General features: G+C 41.0%; 1 protein-coding gene across 4 annotated transcripts in view; it reads left to right on the top strand.

The window, feature by feature from the left end:
• The window catches only part of PKHD1 (PKHD1 ciliary IPT domain containing fibrocystin/polyductin), a 278509-nt gene that overhangs the window by 168177 nt on the left and 91128 nt on the right, over window positions 1-19204 (top strand). For all 4 annotated transcript variants that reach the window (XM_037391751.1, XM_037391752.1, XM_037391750.1 and 1 more), the window contains 3 exons: window positions 3037-3102; window positions 4797-4916; window positions 13525-13662. In XM_037391751.1, coding sequence (XP_037247648.1) covers window positions 3037-3102; window positions 4797-4916; window positions 13525-13662 — 324 coding nt within the window. The remainder of the gene's footprint in view (window positions 1-3036; window positions 3103-4796; window positions 4917-13524; window positions 13663-19204) is intronic.

Below are 19204 nucleotides of genomic sequence, written 5' to 3'. Positions count from 1 at the left end.
GCTCAGTGACCTCCATGGAATGAAATGTCAGTTCTTAGCAAAGAGGTGCCCTTTGTAATGGACACAAAGACAAGAATCAACCTCCTAGATGAGCTCCTGTCCTTCTGGCATGGCAGCAGAGAGACTAGAGAATGTAACAGCTACAGAAATAAGATGAAGAAATATCCTTATACTCCTGTCAGGGATGGTCTTTAACTACATGATAGCTGCAGGAGGAATTTCATGCCTTCACCTCTGCTTCTACAAATATTAATCTGCTGTAAGCAAGAATCTGTGTCCATTAGCCCAAATCCTTTTTTTTTTTTTTTTTTTTTAACATCTCACTGCAGTGTCCCCACAATACTGTGTGTCTGGGTACCTCCTGTAACAGATCCTGGTAGAGGATGACAAAACATCCTAGCTCAGGTTCTCCAGTTTCTAGAGGTGTGTCTTATTGTGTTGTTGATTGTGCTGTCTAAAAGTTTTGATTTCCCTGTGATGTATGTTAGCCCAATTGATGTTAAATAGCATGGAGTTGCTTGTTATTTGTAAGTCAGGCTATTGGAACCATTTATCCTAGTTTCAGCCTTTCCTAATATCCACAGGCAAAATTCCCTGTCACTGCAAAGCTGATAAAAGACTAAGTTGCTCCTCCTTACTGTTCACTCAAGGAGCTCTGAACCAGATGAAAGTTACCAGGAGTATTGTCAAGAAGGCCTATATTTATGATTTGCAGCCCAAATATCCAGGAAGGGCTGTAATAAGACAGAAAATAGATGAGCCTTAGAAAGGTTTTAAACAACTAAACCCTGGAGCCTTGTAACTACATTTTGAGAAGAGTCACCTCTAATTCAGTGTTTACTAATGATGTCCTTCATCTGTATTGCCTGCATCTCTTCCTGTCCTGCACAGAAACAACGATAACATACTCAGCAGCAAAACAAAATAACCAAAAGGACTATGTCACTGTAGTCTTGATTATTCCCAAGGCCTGTATCTCTCCTGTTTTGATCAGTTTTTAGGACTATTTGTGTGAAATGGCAACAAAATGCTGATTCACAACCATTGCACTTTACATGCCATTGACACAAATAACTGTACATGTACAAGTTGCAGAGCTGTGGAGAATTCAGCCCTGATTCCTGCACTCATGTAGAGGGTATAAATGACTTATAGTGGTCTGAATTGTCATGCTCTGTGGTTGGGTGACCCTTCAAATATGAGAAACTTTTATCCTTGCCCTGACTCTGGACATGACTGTACTGAGTTAAGTCTTAATGGTTCCTTTCTTTACTGTATAAGGGAACTGAACCCCTTTATGAGGTCTATATAGCATATCGATCAAGTTTGATGTCCCTTTAGGATTTAATTAGAACAGCTTTTCTCTGAACAATGCAAACATGCTTAGTTAGACAACTGCACTGTGGTGTTTGCAAAATTAAGCAAAAAAAACCCAACAAACCTGACAAAATATATTTATTGAAAAGAGTAGTGTCAAGGCTTGGTTCTCTCGCTTTTCCTAAGACTGATGAAACTGACTCCTGATTTTCCCTGCTGTAAGGGAGAAGGAAGGCCACCATAACCATAAAGGTACCCATAGAAGAGTATTGTCTAAAAGCCACGTGAACTCTGTGTCAAAGACTTTAAATTAGCATCTTCCTGTCATTCTTGCTCCTCAGAGTTTTATCTTGTGGCCACTCAAAGACGTGAAGCTGTTTAGCTGGAGCTCTATGGGATGATTTGGGACAGTTTGTCTTGACTGATAAATGGATCAGACCATAGGTACCATTAAAAGAAGGTGTCACAGAAGAACAGGGCTGAAGCACCTGATTACTAATTAATCAGACATGAGGAAAACCTCATGGAATCAGTTTCTATTTAATTATGGAAGCCTCATTTGGCATAGGAGCATATGCTGCTAACTCAATTGAGTGCTTTCAACTGACATCAAATAGTAATTATCAGAAAGAATCAAGTTTTTTGATTATTCATACTAATTTATTGAACACTTAAAATTAATGAACCTCAGTTATTTTAAATTTGCTCAGTTGCACTGGGAGAAACGGAGGGAGGTAGGGAAGGACGGTTTTCACAATTTAAAAGTACAGAGACTTGTTTAAAGATAAAATAAGTAAATTACAATATGGCAAGAAATCCCATCGGTGGGTTGATATACACATAGGAAAGTTCCTGGCATGTTCTGGAACTGAGGAAAGTTCTGACAATAGCTTCATTTATACAATTCTTCTACCCTCAAAAAAATCTTCTAATGACATTATAGGGTCACTGTAAGGGGCTGGGCAATGCACAGGATTTATCTGTTTGTCAGAGTGTTTAACCTATGGTTGTTCCAGTCTGGTGACTGAAAGGAAGTGCCTTTATATGCTACTGGAGATGAAGAGGAGGTAGCCTTTTAGCTGCAGCTGAAACAGTTTTCTCCTGCTCCTTTTAGTTTGATTTGCATTATCCTAGCCCTTCTCCTGCTGACAATATATTGGCACAAAGGTTACAACTGTGATAATTGCTTCTGACCTCTTTTCACATTAGAGAACACAGGGTCCCTGTCTTCAGTCTATAAAGTCTGACTAATTAAAGCATCTCTTTCAGATACCAGATTTGGGGAGGGAAAAAAAAATCAAAACCAAACTACAAAACAAAAGCTGTAATTTGTGGTTTGAGCCAGTTAATACATTATGCATTCAATGGTGTGATATCATTTGTGTTAGTGGAACTGCTGTGGATTTATAGTAGGTTAAATGAGATTTGTGTTCCAGCCTAGAATTTCTGATTGTTGAATGTTTTCTTTTAGCTGTTTCTAATGAGTTGTCTTGAGACCCTTCATATCTGTAAATTAAAACGTGTTTGTTTAATACTTTCTCAAAGTACAAAAAAGACAAAAATGCTTAAACTCCATGTATAGTTGCTGTTCAAAAAAATATGTTTGTTAGAGATGTAAAATGTTGTTAGACATTCATGTGTAGCAATTGATTCGCTATGATCTTTTTGGTGTTAATTTGCAAGGCCTTCATTTAAGTCCCTAAAATTCTCTGTCTTCAGTCACAGGAGCTGACTTAATTCAGGTCACACTGAAAGAGAAGGAAAGCTCGGCTTCACCTACCCCAGGTGTGTGACAGTCTGTGTCTGAAAGGCTTGGTCTGGGAGTCACAGCATTTCTCTTTTACTACTTATTCAGAAATGAATTGCTATTTTTCACTTCAATATTTTATACATCTATCAACCCAAAAGGGATTCTTGGCATTCGTTTAAGCATTTCATTGAGCCATATCTACCATTGCTCAAGATAAATGTGTGATTCCACAGTATAAAAGACTATAAACATTTGCTAAGAAATACCATAGCAGATCAGAAAGGTCATGGAGAATGTAAGACTACAGTGTATTTTAGTGCTCCATGGTGAACTTAGTGTAATAGTCTGACATTACTGCACAGTTACATGTCAAGTCAGTCTGAAAAATACACCAAAGATGGGGACACCTCCAAAGTCTGGTCTTAGTTGCATAGCTGCCCTGCTGTGTATTAACAACAACAACCATTTATGTGGCAATAGGGTTTAGAGACCTTTTTGAAGAACGTTTCTGCCTGAACAAACAAGTAATGCAAAGACAGACTCAGCCTTAAGAATCTCCACCTGGGTTTAATTTCTCTGTGTTTCCCTGTGCTGGCAACAGAGGGGTTTTCTACTCCACAGCATTACCGAGCTGGGTCTAGCCCCCATGCTTAGGCATGAGCTTGCTCTTGTGTTGTCCATACTTAATGAAGCCCCCTTCAAGAACTACAACAAAAGCTAGAATTTCCTTTAGAGTGGTAGGACAGAAATAGGTGCTTGTAGAGGCCTCCAGAGGGAGGCCCTGCCTGCATTCGTGTAGGTCGTACAAATCTTAATCTATAGGATTTCCCTTTGCAGGCTTTTCTTCTTCTCTTGATGGCAGAACAAACTTAGGGAATTAATTTATGAAGACTGCTTTGTTAGCTGTCTAAAATACAAATGCAAACTAAGCACCTACATTTTGTGAACTTAATTTCTTCCTGACGCTAAGGCTCAGAAGTTTCATTTTGTGTTGAGCTGAAAAATAAATCTTTGGGGAATGAGCAGGAGTTGCCATGTGTCTCAGCCAAGCTGCTTTTCCATGACAGGTCTCAATTACGCCTGCAGTGGGAAGACTCCTGCTTTTCTGAAGGCTAACAAGCTTGTAAGGGCTGATCACTCATTTTTTAAAAATCTTTCATATTTTGGGAAACTATGGAAATTCCCATACTTTGGGAATTCAATCTGCTTTCTAGAACGCTGGGGAGAAAAAAAATGCATGAGAAGAGCTGGCACTTTCTGGTGGCGTTAGTTATCATTTTGGTCAGCTGGTTTCGCCACCAAGCACAGGTGACTGGCTTTTATTTCCATTTGTTCATCTTAATTTTGTGTTCAAAGTGTTCAGAGCTTTGGATGGCATAAATAAAAATAATGAAGCAGTTGCTTGTGAAGCATATTTACAAGGCGTAACATACGCTAAGTATGACAAACATCAAGATTTGCTTTGCTTTTGATGGGTTCCAAAGAATTTGAATCTGTTTTTTTCAGTTATCTCCCTGCCCTTTAACTCTGAAAACATGGTCTTGGGAGAGATCTGTTTTCCCATTAGGCAGCTTCCTTTAAGCATGGAAGATAACAAAGAGCAGTTAGTGTTGCTTAATCAGGGACAAAAAGAGGATGTTAATGTCACAGATGCTTGACTATCAAAGAAATGGTAATTCTTCCAGCTACTGAAAATGATAATTCTGTCTTTGTATGTCCTGTTTTGTAGTTCCTTCTGATGCTCTCTTGAAATGGTCACACCCGGAGACATGGAATGATGTGGATAAAGGCTGGGGTGGATTCAACTGCAGCGTCCCAGGCCCTGGGGAAGACGTCATCATCTTACCTAGTAAGTAAGGAAAGAAAGGTGTTTAATTTCTGTAGGAGTGCCGGGGTCTGTCTACATTAGGATATGCATCTATGTTGCAACATGGGATCCTTGGCACTGGTGTCCATTCTAGTGTGTGCAGGACACCACATTTGTTCCTCATCACATTGAAATCTCAGCTGCAGTACAAAAGTGTGATTTTTGGAAGAGAAAAAACCATTCTTTTCCATTTACACACACAAAAAAACACAGACACTTACTCATACTGATATTTAAGCTTAAGTATATGCAGGGACTTTATTTCAGGAGCAGAGAATTTGCAAGACCCAGCATCACAGCTCACAAAGAGGTCATCTCTTGATCCACCTCTCTGCGTTTTATGTGGGGAGCATGTTTTACACTTCCACAATTGTACCACCTTCCACATTCCTGTCACAGTTCCCACTGTCAATGACAATCTCTCAAGCCATTTGCCGTGGATGCCTCCGAGATGTTTTAGCCTACGCCTGTATTTCAACATCAGACTTGAGTTACATTTAAATCCCAGCTCAGCTTACAACCTCTTGGCATGAGCAACCTTCTGAATTCTAGCAAATATATTAGGCTACTCGCAATGAAATCTGGTGGAAAAAACTTGGGAGAACCATTTTATATAACAGCTGACCCTGCCCTGATCAGGAAGTTGGACTAGATGAGGTGCTAAGGTCCCTTCCAGACATAATTATTGTATGGCCCTATGAATACTGAGTGCTATGTATCTGACATACTCTAGGACTTGGTGTTGGCTCCTTCTCATTTGTTTGAAACCAGGTAAGTGTCTCTATCTATCACAGCTCCAGTTCTGAAAAAGGGGATACCACTGCTCCATGTCTCTTCCTCTTTCATGAGTTTTTTGGCTTATGAAGTCTTTGTGGAATGAAGTTTCTGTTGCTTAGTATGGCATTTGGGCATGGAGCCTCAGCCATGGTTAGAGCTTCTCTGTCCTGTGTCATTGCATCTTTATATATATATATATATATGTATAAAAATTCAGGTTAAATTAAAAATACGTTTAACCTTCAAAGAATATTTAATTTAACCTTCAGTTTTCTGATAAATGTGAAAAAAAATCTATATTGTTTGAAGCAATGCTTTTCTTCACTTCTTTTGGGGAACTTGCATATAGCTGAAGATTTGCATTTTCTCATTAGATCACTCTTTCCTGTCAAACAAGCACAATGTGGATTTTTTTTTTCAATTCCCCCATCTTTCTAGCTGTAATGCATAAATGTGGTTAAGTGTTAGTAAGTTCAGAGGCCAGAGAAGGCACAGAAATGTCCCTTCAAGGGTCTGCTTTGCTCCTGTAGGTCCTGTGTCCTATGTACATCTAACGTAACAGTAAGCACATAGGTTTAGGCATCTTAACCTCTTCCTTGGCGTTACAGTTAGTAGAGATAGAAGGGTTGCTGAGCTGGCCGAATGTAGGTATCTAATGTGAACTGAATTGCTCTTCACCGATGGTATTATGTGGACTCCAGGACTCAAGTCACTTCATTATAGGAAAATACGTAGTGTTGATTGAAGCACTCCAGGAGCATCCTGCCTAGCCCGGTGAAACCCTAGATGGTCACAGGTGGCCCAATGTCATATTTGCCTGTCCTGTGTGAGGTCTCAAATATCCAAAGGTATTTCAGATAGTACTGAATATCTAAATGAATTTACTATGGTGGGAGCTTAGACACCTAGCTCCTATCAGACAGCTCAGTTCAGGTACCATAAATTGAGGCCTGAACCTCATTTCTCCAGAGCAGATTCAGCAGCACCTGAGATATGAACCTACCTAGCTTGCAGTTAATGTATGTCCTCTGAACCCTGATGTGAAGGTCTGCTTCTGTCTCCCTTGACAGTATAAGCAACACTAATGTCCATGTAAAGGTCTTGTCAGTGGGAAGCTGTACGAGACCAGGGGATTGACCCTCCATCTCCAAAGTCCAGAAGCAACACCCAAAATGCTGGGCTTGCTTACCTCTTCCAACAACATTACTCCAGCCGCACCACTGGTACTTCATGTTGAACATACACCTGCTTGCCATTCAGAAACACAGACAGTGTCCTTTCTGTCCTGGACTCCCTGGTTCCCACTCCACTTTCACCTTCGTTATATCTGACCCCTTATGCAGGCATTACACGGTGGGGCATTTCCCATGTGCTTTGCTCTCTTATAGATCTTCTTGCCATGGTTGGACTTTGCACGCCATTGTGTATTTTGTCCTCCATAGTTCTCTGAGAACAAGGCCAGAGACACCACCAGATCATCTGTTTCAACTTCTTGTGTATCACATTATAACCAGTTCACCAATATCAGACCATGACTGTCATAAGACCAGGCAATTTCAGTCTTTAAAATCAGGTGTCAGATGCAGATATGAAGAGGCACAGAAGTGCCACTGGTGTCTAAGGGCCCTGCACTCGTAGCGAGTTAATTATGTGGGGTGTGATCAGATGGCCACAGGAGGTAAATCACAATTTACACAGAAGCAGAAAATAAAAAATAAATGAATAGAAAGGTTTGGCTAAGGATTTGGAGTTCTGTTGTTTAGATTAAGAGAGTGGAGGCTGGATGCTGAGGTTGTGATGATCCTTTGGTGCGTTGCAAACCTACCTATGAATAAAACTCCTCTGTGGTTCCTGCAAAGGTGAGTGTAAACCTCTTGATAAAATAACTCATTTTAGCTGCCACATGAGATATTGACCATGGCCTTTGTCACATACCAAGGCTCTTCATGGCTAAGGTGTGCCTGAAGCATTGCACATTGCTGCCCACAGCCCAGCCCAACTGATCTAGTTCTAGGACTGGAAACAATACTGCCGCATCAGCATGCTGGTATACCAGAACTAATTAGCTCTCATGAGAGCCAAAGCTCATTAGCTCAGGCCTGGCGCTGTGTGGCATGACCACACAGCCTTTGGGGTCAGAACTAGCATCTCACAAATTTAGAGCAGTGCTGGTTTGGTCAGCTTAACTGGGGAATGTCTGCACTGTGCCGCGGGGTAGGATGGCAGTTCTCTCTAGCATACTGGTACCAACTGATTGGGAGGCAACGGGATAAGGATTGCCCCCTTAGACATAATCTGTTGTTTTACCATGGACAGGAATGTTCTCTGCCGGTCAGGAAGTGAGGGGCCAGGGCAATAAAGGTTGTCCAAAACCAGAACACAAGTTGGTGCCTGAGCAGCAGGATAAGACCCTGTGAGTTCCCGGTTCTGAATTACTGTGTTCAGCTGCTTAAAGCAAGGTGCTCCACAGTGTACAATAAAATTGTCTCTTCTCTTCAGATGCTTTTTGAACTTTTGTTAAAAACCAAAAAAACTAATGGATGAAAAGGAAAGAGGCAAACGATAAGCAAAAATGCATTGCCTGCTAGGACCAGTGGAGAGCCATACTGTGTGACTGTCTTCCTGTCGGTGATAAAATCACTTAGCTCCCATCATCAGAGTAGATATATGTCTTTAGTTGATGTGCAGAAACTGCACTGTTCTTCTCTCCAGTGCCTTTCTGGAATTATTCTTCAGTTTTAGCCCAAGAACATGAACAGAAATGTAAACACAAGCTGTCTATCACCCAATATATATTTAGAGAGAACTGCTCTTTTGCATGCCCATCTTCTCTGATCATCCTCCCTCTGCTTTCTTTTTACTCTCCCTCTTCATTCTTACTGGCTTGGATGCGTTAAAACACTTACTGGCAGTGGGAGTCAACAGAGTGCAGGGTTTGAAATTGGAGTCATTGTCAGCATTGGTGTGATAAGGCCACTGGGTTTGTTGCTCAAATGAAGGCACCTCAAATGTGCTTAGGCAAGATGAATTTTCTGTCCATCTGTCATACTTCACTTTGCTGCCACAAATGTGTATATGAGTTTCCAGTTACAAGAAAGTCAACCAAAATCTAATTTTGGAACCAAAATCTAAAGTGAAATTGACAATTTTAAAATTTATGTTTAATTGTAGCATTTTATGAATGTTTCCCTTCACTTCCCTTTCCACTAGCTTGTGCATATCCTGCTAAACTCAGAATGGATCCAGATGGCTACAGAAAAGTGAGAGTCTGTTCTTGTGAAAACAAACATTCTTCAAACCACCCAAACTTTTGTGCTGCTGTACACACCAAAATAAGTTTTTGCAGTTCACTCCTGGCAAGATGCAGCTGTGTCTCACTCTTCACTGTCTTTTAGTTATAATTCCCTTCTGGGAGCCATCCATACTGATTTTCAGGTTGGAAGCCAAGCCATGGGGCTACTTCTGGTATGCTCTACATTACCGGGTCGGTCCTTTCAGCCCCCAGAGTACATTTTTAGAGTCTTATAAAAACAAATTATAGATGATTAGTGTTCATTTCTAGTGTGAAGGAGTGCAGGAGAAGATTTGGTCCGGACCTGACACTGTTGAGATCTCTGAATGAATATGGATTCCCAGAGTTCATTGAAAACTAGGGCACTGCCCAAATTTAGCTAATGAAGGCTTCAGTTTGCTTATTTAACGAAATAAAGAAATTGCAGCCCTAGGGCTGCCTCGTGGGTCAAACTCAGGAAAGTTTGAAAAGCTAGAAAACACCTCTATTAGCAAAATGTTCATATTAAACCCCAGGTTTTTGTGTTGCTGCTTGGTGCCTGCTTGACATCTAGAGGCTGCTTTTTGGAGGGCTGGAAAACTGGAGTTGTGTACTAAGTTATTCTTTTTTTGCCTTGTTTATAAAGCATGGGTGAGTCTTCAGGAGTTAATAACTTCTTTGTACAAGGATGAATTTCACTTGTGACAGAGATGGATTCTTCATGTTAAAGTGACTTTAAGTGTTGGTGTGTTACAAGCCCCCTCATTGTCTGTCTCCCTAGCAGATACAAGCCTCTTCCAGCCCCAGCTGTAAATCTTTAGCTGAGGCTGCAACTACTTGTGCTTTTATCTCTGGAGGTTCATCCTCCAGAGCCACAGCCATCCCACAAGGACCTCTCATATGCATCAGGCTTCAGCAGTCACACCACCTTGAAAAACAAGCTGGATGAGTTTAGTCATGCCATTCTGGCAGCCAGCAGTGGCATTAACTTCTCAAGCCCTCGGATTTTCAGGGCTTTGGTTTATGGTTTTCGCTATGACACACTCCTGATACAGCACGCTCTGGATGGAAAGAGAATGTGTTATAATTCCAGGCAATGGAATGCTGTTTTGAAGGGTATTGATATGATATCATGTAGCCTCTGGCAATTTCTCTCTTCTTTTTTTTTTTAATTTTTTTTTTTTTTTGGTCTTTTTTTCCAGTGGTGAAATTCACTCTGTTATTCATTTTCTGATTTTGATTTTCTTTGAACTTTTTCTGTTTGAAGAGATGAATGCTGCAGTACTGTATCTCATATAATAGCTCTTCTGTTGTGCCTGATTTCCATTCAATAGTATGCTATGGTGTTTTATACAGCGATGCGGTTGATCAAAGGCATTTTATGTCATTGCTTGAGTCATTAGCGACTTCTCAGTATTGTACATCTGAACATTAAGATTGTGGCATACCTGTGAACTTTTGTCTGAATAAAGTATATGTATAACGAAACAGAACACTGTTTTCAGGCTCAAACTATGGTTTCCTGAAAGTGATTGCCTGCCATTATATGAATGTCTTCATGGGAGAAAACCACCTCCGGTTTATCTTTCCCTGAAGGTAAACCACTTGAGCTCAGTGACCTAAAGTTTATGTTTTTAACCACTTAGTCATCATCTCCCTCTACTACGTAAATGAGTGTATTCTCTAAGGACTGTGGAAGGAAGTCTCCTTTGAATTTGTTTGCTTTTCTCCTCAAGTGTGGAAGGACTTTTTCTTCCTCAAACGAGTGTTCTGTTGTTTTTACAGAGCAACATTTCACCCTGCGAGGACTTCACACCCCAAAGATCTCACCCCAGAGTGCTGTTATTTTAGACTACGGAAACTATAGTTTTGCAGAGATATCTCTGAGTGGGGGAATTTATCACTCCTGTGTTTCAAGGCTCACATACATGATGCTACAGTTACAGAGCAGTCAGCATTTACTTTGTAAAACCTTTTTTTTAGAAAGATGTGCAACTCAGCAAAAATATCTGTTCTAGACTGAAACTTGACATATAAATGGTATGCCTAGGAGCACTTCTTTTCCTTGCAAAAATGTTTCAGTCTGTGTTTGATGAATATACTTATGGCCTTTGTCAACTGCATTTTTTTGCCACATTCTTGAGCTGTGATTTCACAAGCTAGATTCCCCTTCTCTCTGAGAGAGATCATTTTCACATCTTACCCCTTATTTTCTTCCCTGTTTCATATCCTCACATACTGTGCCTTCTCTTCTCAGCTCTGCAGGGTAGAGGACCGTACCCATCCTGTAAAGAGATTATAGGCAGGAGTTTCTTCATGCCTGTAAAAATGTATCAACTGCTAACAGTGTGAGATTTAGGGGAAAAAAAGATTGCACTTGTTCTGTAGAGACTTATTACATCTGTATGCTGTGAAAACCTTGCATTCTTTAAAGATGCTTCAGCCCAATGATGCAGGAATTTCTTTTGAGATGAGGTGCTCAGAGTAACCATGGGTTGCTGCAGTTCTTGCAGTAGCCCTTGAGAATGGAGGTCCTGGGCTTTCAAGGTGTCCCTTGCTGATGTCCTGAGAGAAAGATGAAAAATCTGGGAAAGGAAGAGGTGGGATGATTGAGTTACAAGGATAAAGTAGGAACATGTATGTAGAAAAGAAAAAACAAATATGCAAGCAGATCCAAGACCCCATTACATGCAGAAATTTTCTTCCCCTTGAAGCTGTGAAACTTCAGGGTTGCAAAACCAATAAGTAAAAAACCTGGGAAATTAAAGACAGTCTACTGCTTGTGGTTTTTTTTTCTTCAGTCTGCTTCTGAGTGTATTTTGAGGAGGGGTTTGGTTATGTTTCCTGCAAACAGGGTTTGGAAAAATTCTTAAACCTTTGTGCCAAATGGTTTAGATTAGTCCCTCTCCACATGTTTTGGGGAAAGGACTTTGCCTGTGTTACAAATTGCGTGGTCATTTGTGTCTTCATCCAAAGCAGTTGCTAATGGCTACAGGCAGAAGAAAACCTGTGAGGTAGCTAATCCACTTCCCAAGACACTTCATGGATCTTCCTGTGTTCCACACCTAAACTCTTTATAGGGGCCCATTCTCACCACTCTGTCAAAATCCATTAGAAAATATGTGTGTGCCTTAATCTCTCCAGTTTTGTATGTCTGTGCCTCACAATAAAAGCATATGAGATCAGTGAAAGTCACAGCAAATCTCTGGGCAGAATTTGGCAGTTGTCATTATGTTGAAGACTTATTTTCTGCAAGATATTTCTATGGAAGTCACAGCTATTTCTATGGAAGTCAAAATTAGATCATCTTATTGAACACTTTGTTAAGGAAATACCTTGCTTTTCCTTCTTCCAGGGACATACACTGACTCAGAGGTGTACTACTATACCTGGAAAATTAGTCTTGTCAATAATGAAAGGAGATGGAAATCACAATTTAAGAGCCTGAGCCATTTTCCAGTGCAATCAACCAAAAAGCTCCTAGTGACATCAAAGCGCATTAGATGGGCCCTGAGGCTGGAATTCACCTTGTGCAGTGGGCTACCTTTAAACGATACACCATTTCCATCTTTCTTCATGTCCTACTTGGAAAGCTTAAGTGGCATTTAAAAGGTTCACAGGCTGTAGACTTGCAGCTTTAGGAGGCAGCTGTGATGCTGGTGTTGTGCTCAGTCAACAACAGTCCCCACTCTATTCTGCAATATAAAAATACGCTCCTTGTTTTGTCCTGAAGTACCTAAGGGCATGGAGTTTTCCCTGGTCACTCTTAACCAAATTTTTAGTAGGGAATGAGTAGTCCTGTGAATACAGAATTGAAGAAGTCTGGCTTCCCACAGATTGTGCTGGTGTAAGGAAAGCTTTCCTCTTGGTGGGGAAGAGGTGGGCTTTTATACCCAAAACCTGAGAGTAAAGCCAAATTGCAGGGAAGGAAAAGCAGTGACAGGGTGTTACTGGACTCAGGTTATGGTGTGTGGCTTCAGCTTGTCACCCTGATCACTGCTGTTAACAAGGTGGGGACCTGCAGGCTCTTTGTGCTGTGAAGCACCTATTTGACACTGTTGGATTTTTTCACTTCCATCGATCCTGTTGTCTTCATTGTCATAAGGGAAAAATGATGTCTGGACACAGCTTAGCTTAGTCCTTGTTCATTGCATTGGGTGATCAAGATTTACTTTCATAAACAGAGCCAAGTTCAACTAGCAAGACGAACATGTCTCTGACTTGCTGCCCTTCACATGCATTCTTAAAGGTTCAAGCCACATTTGATGAGACTTAAGCATGCAACAGTATAATTGTAAATACGGAGTTATTATTAATTTGTCAGATTACAGCCACCCTGTCAAGCCCCAGCTTTAGATGAAGTTCTGGTTATGGATGCTGCACAAACACACACGCCCTGCTCCAGTAGTTCTAAGCAAAAAATAATCTAAATAAAGCAAAACTCAAGCAAAGCTAACGTTCTTCACCTCCATGCCACACTTTTTGGCAAGCAGTGTTGGTAGGCTGCCATCATTATAAACAACCCTCTGCTTTGTTTTGCAGATCGGACCATCCTGGTGGATACGGCTCTTCCCACTCTGAGAGGCCTTTACATTCTGGGGACTCTCGAGTTCCCCAGCAACTCCAGCAACGTCCTGAGCGCAGCCTGCATTGTGGTGCTGGGGGGTATGCTGAGAGTTGGTAAGTGAGCAGCCTGGGGTCTGGATGCCTGGTGTTTATTTCTGCTTTTGATAGAGGAAGTGGGAAGAAAGACTGCACAGTGTTACTATAAACATGCTGGCCACCGTAATGCCCCATGACTATCTGGCCATCTGCAATGTGGACGCCCAGAATCCCCATTAAGGACAATGATTATCCACTGGAGCTAATTACCTGTTCATTTAACAGCAACATATTACAAATACCGTTGTCTTCACTGAAGATAATGGAGATACTCCTGATTTCATCGTGGCTGAGATTTTATCGGATATGTGTAAAAGTCCTCCCTACGTCATGTGGGGTTGCTTTATGAGACAGTAATTCCTCAGGGCAGGATCTACCTTAGTGTTCAGGCAGTGCCTGGTGTCTGTGAGCATTAGGAAGGCACTTTCTAGGTGACAGAAATATTTAAACCCAACATAAACAGAGTCATGGAGAATCCCCAGAGTGCCTGGAAATCCTGCTGTGGCATAAAATTGGCACAACTGGATTCAGTACATTTGTTCCTCTCATCCTCTACAGGTGAGCACCAGGACTTAAAGGGAGGTACCACCTTGCCCCTACTTCTAGTGCTTTCAGAGTCCCCAATGTCACTGGGGCTGTTCCACATTATTTGCAATGGACAGGATCAGTGTTTTTCCACCCACAAGCAATTACCCACATAATTCTTTTTAAATATCAAGGTTCCTAAAGCCAGGCATTGTATTTACTTACAGGAATCCTTAGGACACTGGGATCACATTGTTGATCACTGCTTGACCTTTCTCAAGATTGGTTTCATGAACTTTAAAAAGAGAATTTGTTTGTGTAATCACCTCCTGAGGAAGTCTGCTCCAATATTTGTTTGTGGTTAATCTCAAGGGACTGTTTAGTTAATACAGTACTGGCCAAAAGAGTTATTTTGCAGTCTTGTGTTTTTCTTTGGAAAAAAGAGGTTTGAAAGCCTAATCTAGGAGGTTAATATATATATATATACTTAAAAGAGTCTCAGTCATTTCTTGCTTACACTCTTTTGTAGTTTAAATATGGTTTCATATTGGTTTTAAGGAAAAGCATGTGTTCATTGCAAAAAACACTTATTAAAAAAACATTGAGGCACTTCTTTACTGCACAAACTCCCCTCCAGCACATCTGTCAGTAGTAATGATATTAAAAGCCAAACAGGTATTTGCAGCTGTTGAACCACAGTCCAGCATCTTCTGGAGGGCTATCTTTGCTCTTGTTGCAGCTGTGAGATCATCGGTGGGTAGAGACTCTGCAATTTTCCCGCATCTTATACTGGTTTCTATGCTTGCCTGTAAAACCGGGAGTGCATGCTTTTTTTTTTTTTTTCCCCTTCCTCTTTCTTTTCCCATGTGTTCGAGGCCTAAAGGTAACTTCTTGGAGCCCATCTGTCCAATCCTAACTGTTCTGTGCCTAAAGGAAGGTTTTGAAGCCCATCTGTCCAATCCTACCACACCCTAAAGAAATCCTGACACAAAATAGATAATGAGACAGTTTAGTAAACAGATTTAATACATGTGGACATCAGCATTCAACATTGCCTGAGCAGGATCTGAGGTTGACATCATGTGAGCCAAATCCCCAGGTCCTCCTTGTTGTGTAATTTCTACATGCCCTGTTTTCTGCATAGCGATCTCTGGTCATGTGGCGTTGCTTCCAGTTCGGTGGCCTGGGCCAAAGACTCTCTGGTAGAGACTTAATGTTTTGTTCACTTAAACTGCTAGAGAACAATGATCAGTTCTAGAAAAAAATATGTCCTTTAGAGCACTTGGCATCTTATCTGCAGGGAAAAAGCAAAGTCAGATGGTTAAAACAAGACTATAAGTATACAGGAACTGGGTATATGTAACTATGAGTATGAGAAATAAGTATGAGAAACATGTAACAAATGAAAAAAAAAACCAAGTGAAAAATTGGAGTTTATGAAATGACAACAAGAATCCAATTAATTTTATTAAAACAGTGATTTGCAGGGAAACTAGGATGAGAAATACAGTGATTGTTGGAAGATCAGGATTCTTGGGACACCTTTGATCCTGCACGGTCTGTCAGCACTTTCCTCTTCAATGTATGATCACAATCCAGTGTGAATTATGATCAAGAGAATGACTGAGAGATGTGAGATAATTAAAGAGATGTAAAGGGTTGCAAGAACTCTGTCAGAGCCCTTGGACAACCCAGAAGTAAAATGTGTGGATCTATCCCCACAATAATTTCTCTGGGTGCTCCCAGGCCTTCAGTGTTGTTGGACCCGGGGAGATTTTCTGATTACTTCTTCTGTAGTAGTCACTCCCAGGTAAAGAGCTGCTTTTTTTCAATTAAACTTTCAATGTCTCTTTTTTGATGGTATTTGCAATAACATTTTTAGAAACCTCATTTATTTCTACCTCCCTGCATTACCATGCTGTAAAAAAATTATGTATTTTTCCAGTGTATAGAAAGAGAGTTTGAGGTTCAGAGAGATTAAGCAATTTGCTAAATATTGTTAGCACACCTGCGTCATAATAAGAAAAGAAATGTTAGGCTCAACATTAGGGCTATTCCATTCATTTTAACCCAAACATCAGCATTAGAAGAAATGTGCAGAAAGTGCTCTGTTCCACTGCTGAACAAAGCCCTCAACTCCTGATAAGGCTGCAGAAAATGCTGAAGTTTGTTTTGCATGAATTCATCCGCTGGACTTATCCCGAACTCCACTGTACTCAGCTGCTCTTTGCTGGCAGGCTATTTTTGCTTTTTATAGTAGAACTAGCCAAGTCATTATCCAGATAGGATTTCTCTTTTTAGTCTCAACTTGTCACATTATTTTTTCGCAAATCTCATGATGGCTCCTTGTCAGTCATTTCACTCAGTTGAGGCAAGAAGCCTAAGGTCATCATTAGCTCATGCTTGATTGTCTGGAGATGAAACCCCAGACATTTTTTATGTCTCGTCTCTTGCTTGTGGTAAGAGCTCTACTACATTCACTCGCCTTCTTTGCAGTACTAGTAAGAACCCCCATATTGACTTCCCAAAGGGTAAATCACTGTACCTCATGAAACGGCCGTGTGTTAGTGATGGTTAATGCTCAGTGTTATAATGGCAATTAGCACACAAGTGAGTTTCCAATTAACTGCCTTTTCCAGCTTCTCCAGTACCTGTTTTGTGGGTCCCATCTTCTTCAGCTGTCAGCTGATTCCTATCTTGCAGTCACATAGCATCCCTGCACAGCTATTCAGCTTGTATGAAGCTGGAATACTGTTGATGTATTGAGAGCAATTTCTTATCCCTGATCACAGAAAAAGTGGTTTGAAAAGTTCATTGCACCATCTGCATACCCTCCAATTAATCTCTTGGCCTCAGTCTGTTTGATTTTTACCCTTTCCAAGCCACTTGGTTTCTTTTAACTGATCGTACCATCTAGGAAAGGGATTTGGTTCACATGTTTAAGGGACTTGAATTTAGGCATAACGTGTGGACATCAGCATGTGAGCTGGCTGTTTCACTAGAGATCTAGTCAATATAGGCAATGGAGCAGCTTCAGTCAATCGGACTAGGCAGTACAGGTATCCAGCACAAATTACAGTCTGTGCTGTATTGTCTGATCTTTGTTGGCTCAGATAGCCAAAGAACATGGAAATATCTGCATTAAGAAACCTAAATGTGGGCATATGAATCTCCCTGGAAACACAGTTCAGTTGCCTCACTACAAGGATTTTGTTTCACTTTGGGCATCCTCTGGTGTCCAACCTGGCCTCCAGTTTCTGTTTAAAAAGCCACTGTCCTACCATTGAACTGCTCTGTCTTGTATCTGCTAACCTCACATAGTGGATTTGGAGGGCACCAGGACTCTCAGGTGGGATTAGACATCTATATTTAGGCAGCTGAATCGTATCCTATGTGTCTCCTTGGACATTCATCTCACTTCTGGCTGCTGGTTCCTACTCCATAGTTGCCTGTCTCTCATCTCTTCTGCCTGTTTGGCAGCACAGATGTAAGAGGCAACCCATGAGATGTCTCCTTGTTTACAGGCTGCTTTTACAGGCTTCTTTGCAGAGTGAAGTCTGGATACCCGAAGGAACAGCTTGGGAAAGAGAACCCATGCTAGGTGACTATCCAGCTGTGTATTGACCGTGAATAAAGTCTGCAAGCTTTCTGGTGACAATACGCTATAGTTTTCAAAATGGCTGAGTAGCTAGAGTCCAAGAAATTTTGGATTCAGGAAATACAGAGCTGATACTGGACATGGTTACACCAAGATATTTAGCAAAGTCTATTTGCCGATGGAAGGGAGAAGATCTTATCGCAGATTTCCTTGCTCTTATATACAACAGCTGTTGCAGAGTGTTATGTTGTAAAGAAAGAAAAGGCTAGAAGGGAGGAAACAACCACTATTCTAGGAAAGAATTGAATGAGTTTTGCTATGGAAAAAGAAAAAAAAAACCCACAACAAAAGTCTATTGGGAAGAACATCTGGAATAAAACTGAAATATGAAAACAATGGAAAATGCTTTTGAAACTCAACAGCAAACTAGATCCAGGCTGCAGTCCAGAATAAGTAAAAATCTGGATAAAAAAACCACACCTTACTCTCTGTTCACTCTTTTTCCCTCCGTATAGTTGCATAGTAGGGTTTTATCCTCTCCGGAGGTTAGGCCTGTTGAAGGTTTATGAACCAGCTGTAACCACTGTGCTAATAGATCTCTGTTGCAATCAAGGCAGCTGGATCTCACACTTCTTCAGGAAAGTACGTAATCAGTGATTACTTTATTAACAGAATAGGTTGTTTCTTATGCATAAGATTATTATATATATGGAGGGGTTTTTTTGCACTGTATAGTACATGCATTGTGCTGCCAGCACTCCCTGGAAGGGCATCAGCTTTAGATACCCCTTGTAGAAGGTCACACACCTGCAGTGAGGCCAACTAATGTGATGTCTACCATCTGACAGACAGTGAACACATCAAGCTGACTGTGCAGTGCCTGTGCAGAAAGCCCAGCTTGTAGGAAGTTGTGCAGCTGCTGCGTACGCATCAGCAGATTGACCTGTGTCTGCACTAAAGGAATACCTGAGACATCCAGAGTGGACAAAACACTGCTCAGGCTGGCAGATATGAATTATATCTGGACAGATGAGAAAAGCCTTCAAACTGCAGATAAAACTTCCAACTAGAAGAACATGTGTTTGAGGAAACCCTGCCTGTTTTCTGCATATGCTCTCTGAAGTCCCTCCTGACTTTTTCTGTACACCTCACCAGACACTTCTGCCAGCTTCTGGTTGCAATTACTTTTTTCTTGTTCTTTGCCAGCAGTGCCTTATTATTGTACCTTATGATCAACCAGTTTGCTCATCAAATTGGTAAGCCTTCCAGTTGTAGTAGGAGTATGAAGTGGGAACCATTTCTGTGCATCTCATGCAGCATAGGTAATTCGACAATTGATGTAATCATATGTAGAACTTGTTCACCACAATAAAGTGGGGTAAGTAACTTGAGGTTTTCACATCCAGAGTTCAAAGACAGACACTTAAAGCCCAGATC

The sequence above is a fragment of the Falco rusticolus genome, chromosome 6 (assembly GCF_015220075.1).
Source record: "Falco rusticolus isolate bFalRus1 chromosome 6, bFalRus1.pri, whole genome shotgun sequence".
Lineage (NCBI taxonomy): Eukaryota > Metazoa > Chordata > Aves > Falconiformes > Falconidae > Falco > Falco rusticolus.
The sequence above is the reverse complement of the archived record's forward strand: the minus strand, read 5'-3'. Positions and strand labels throughout refer to the sequence as shown.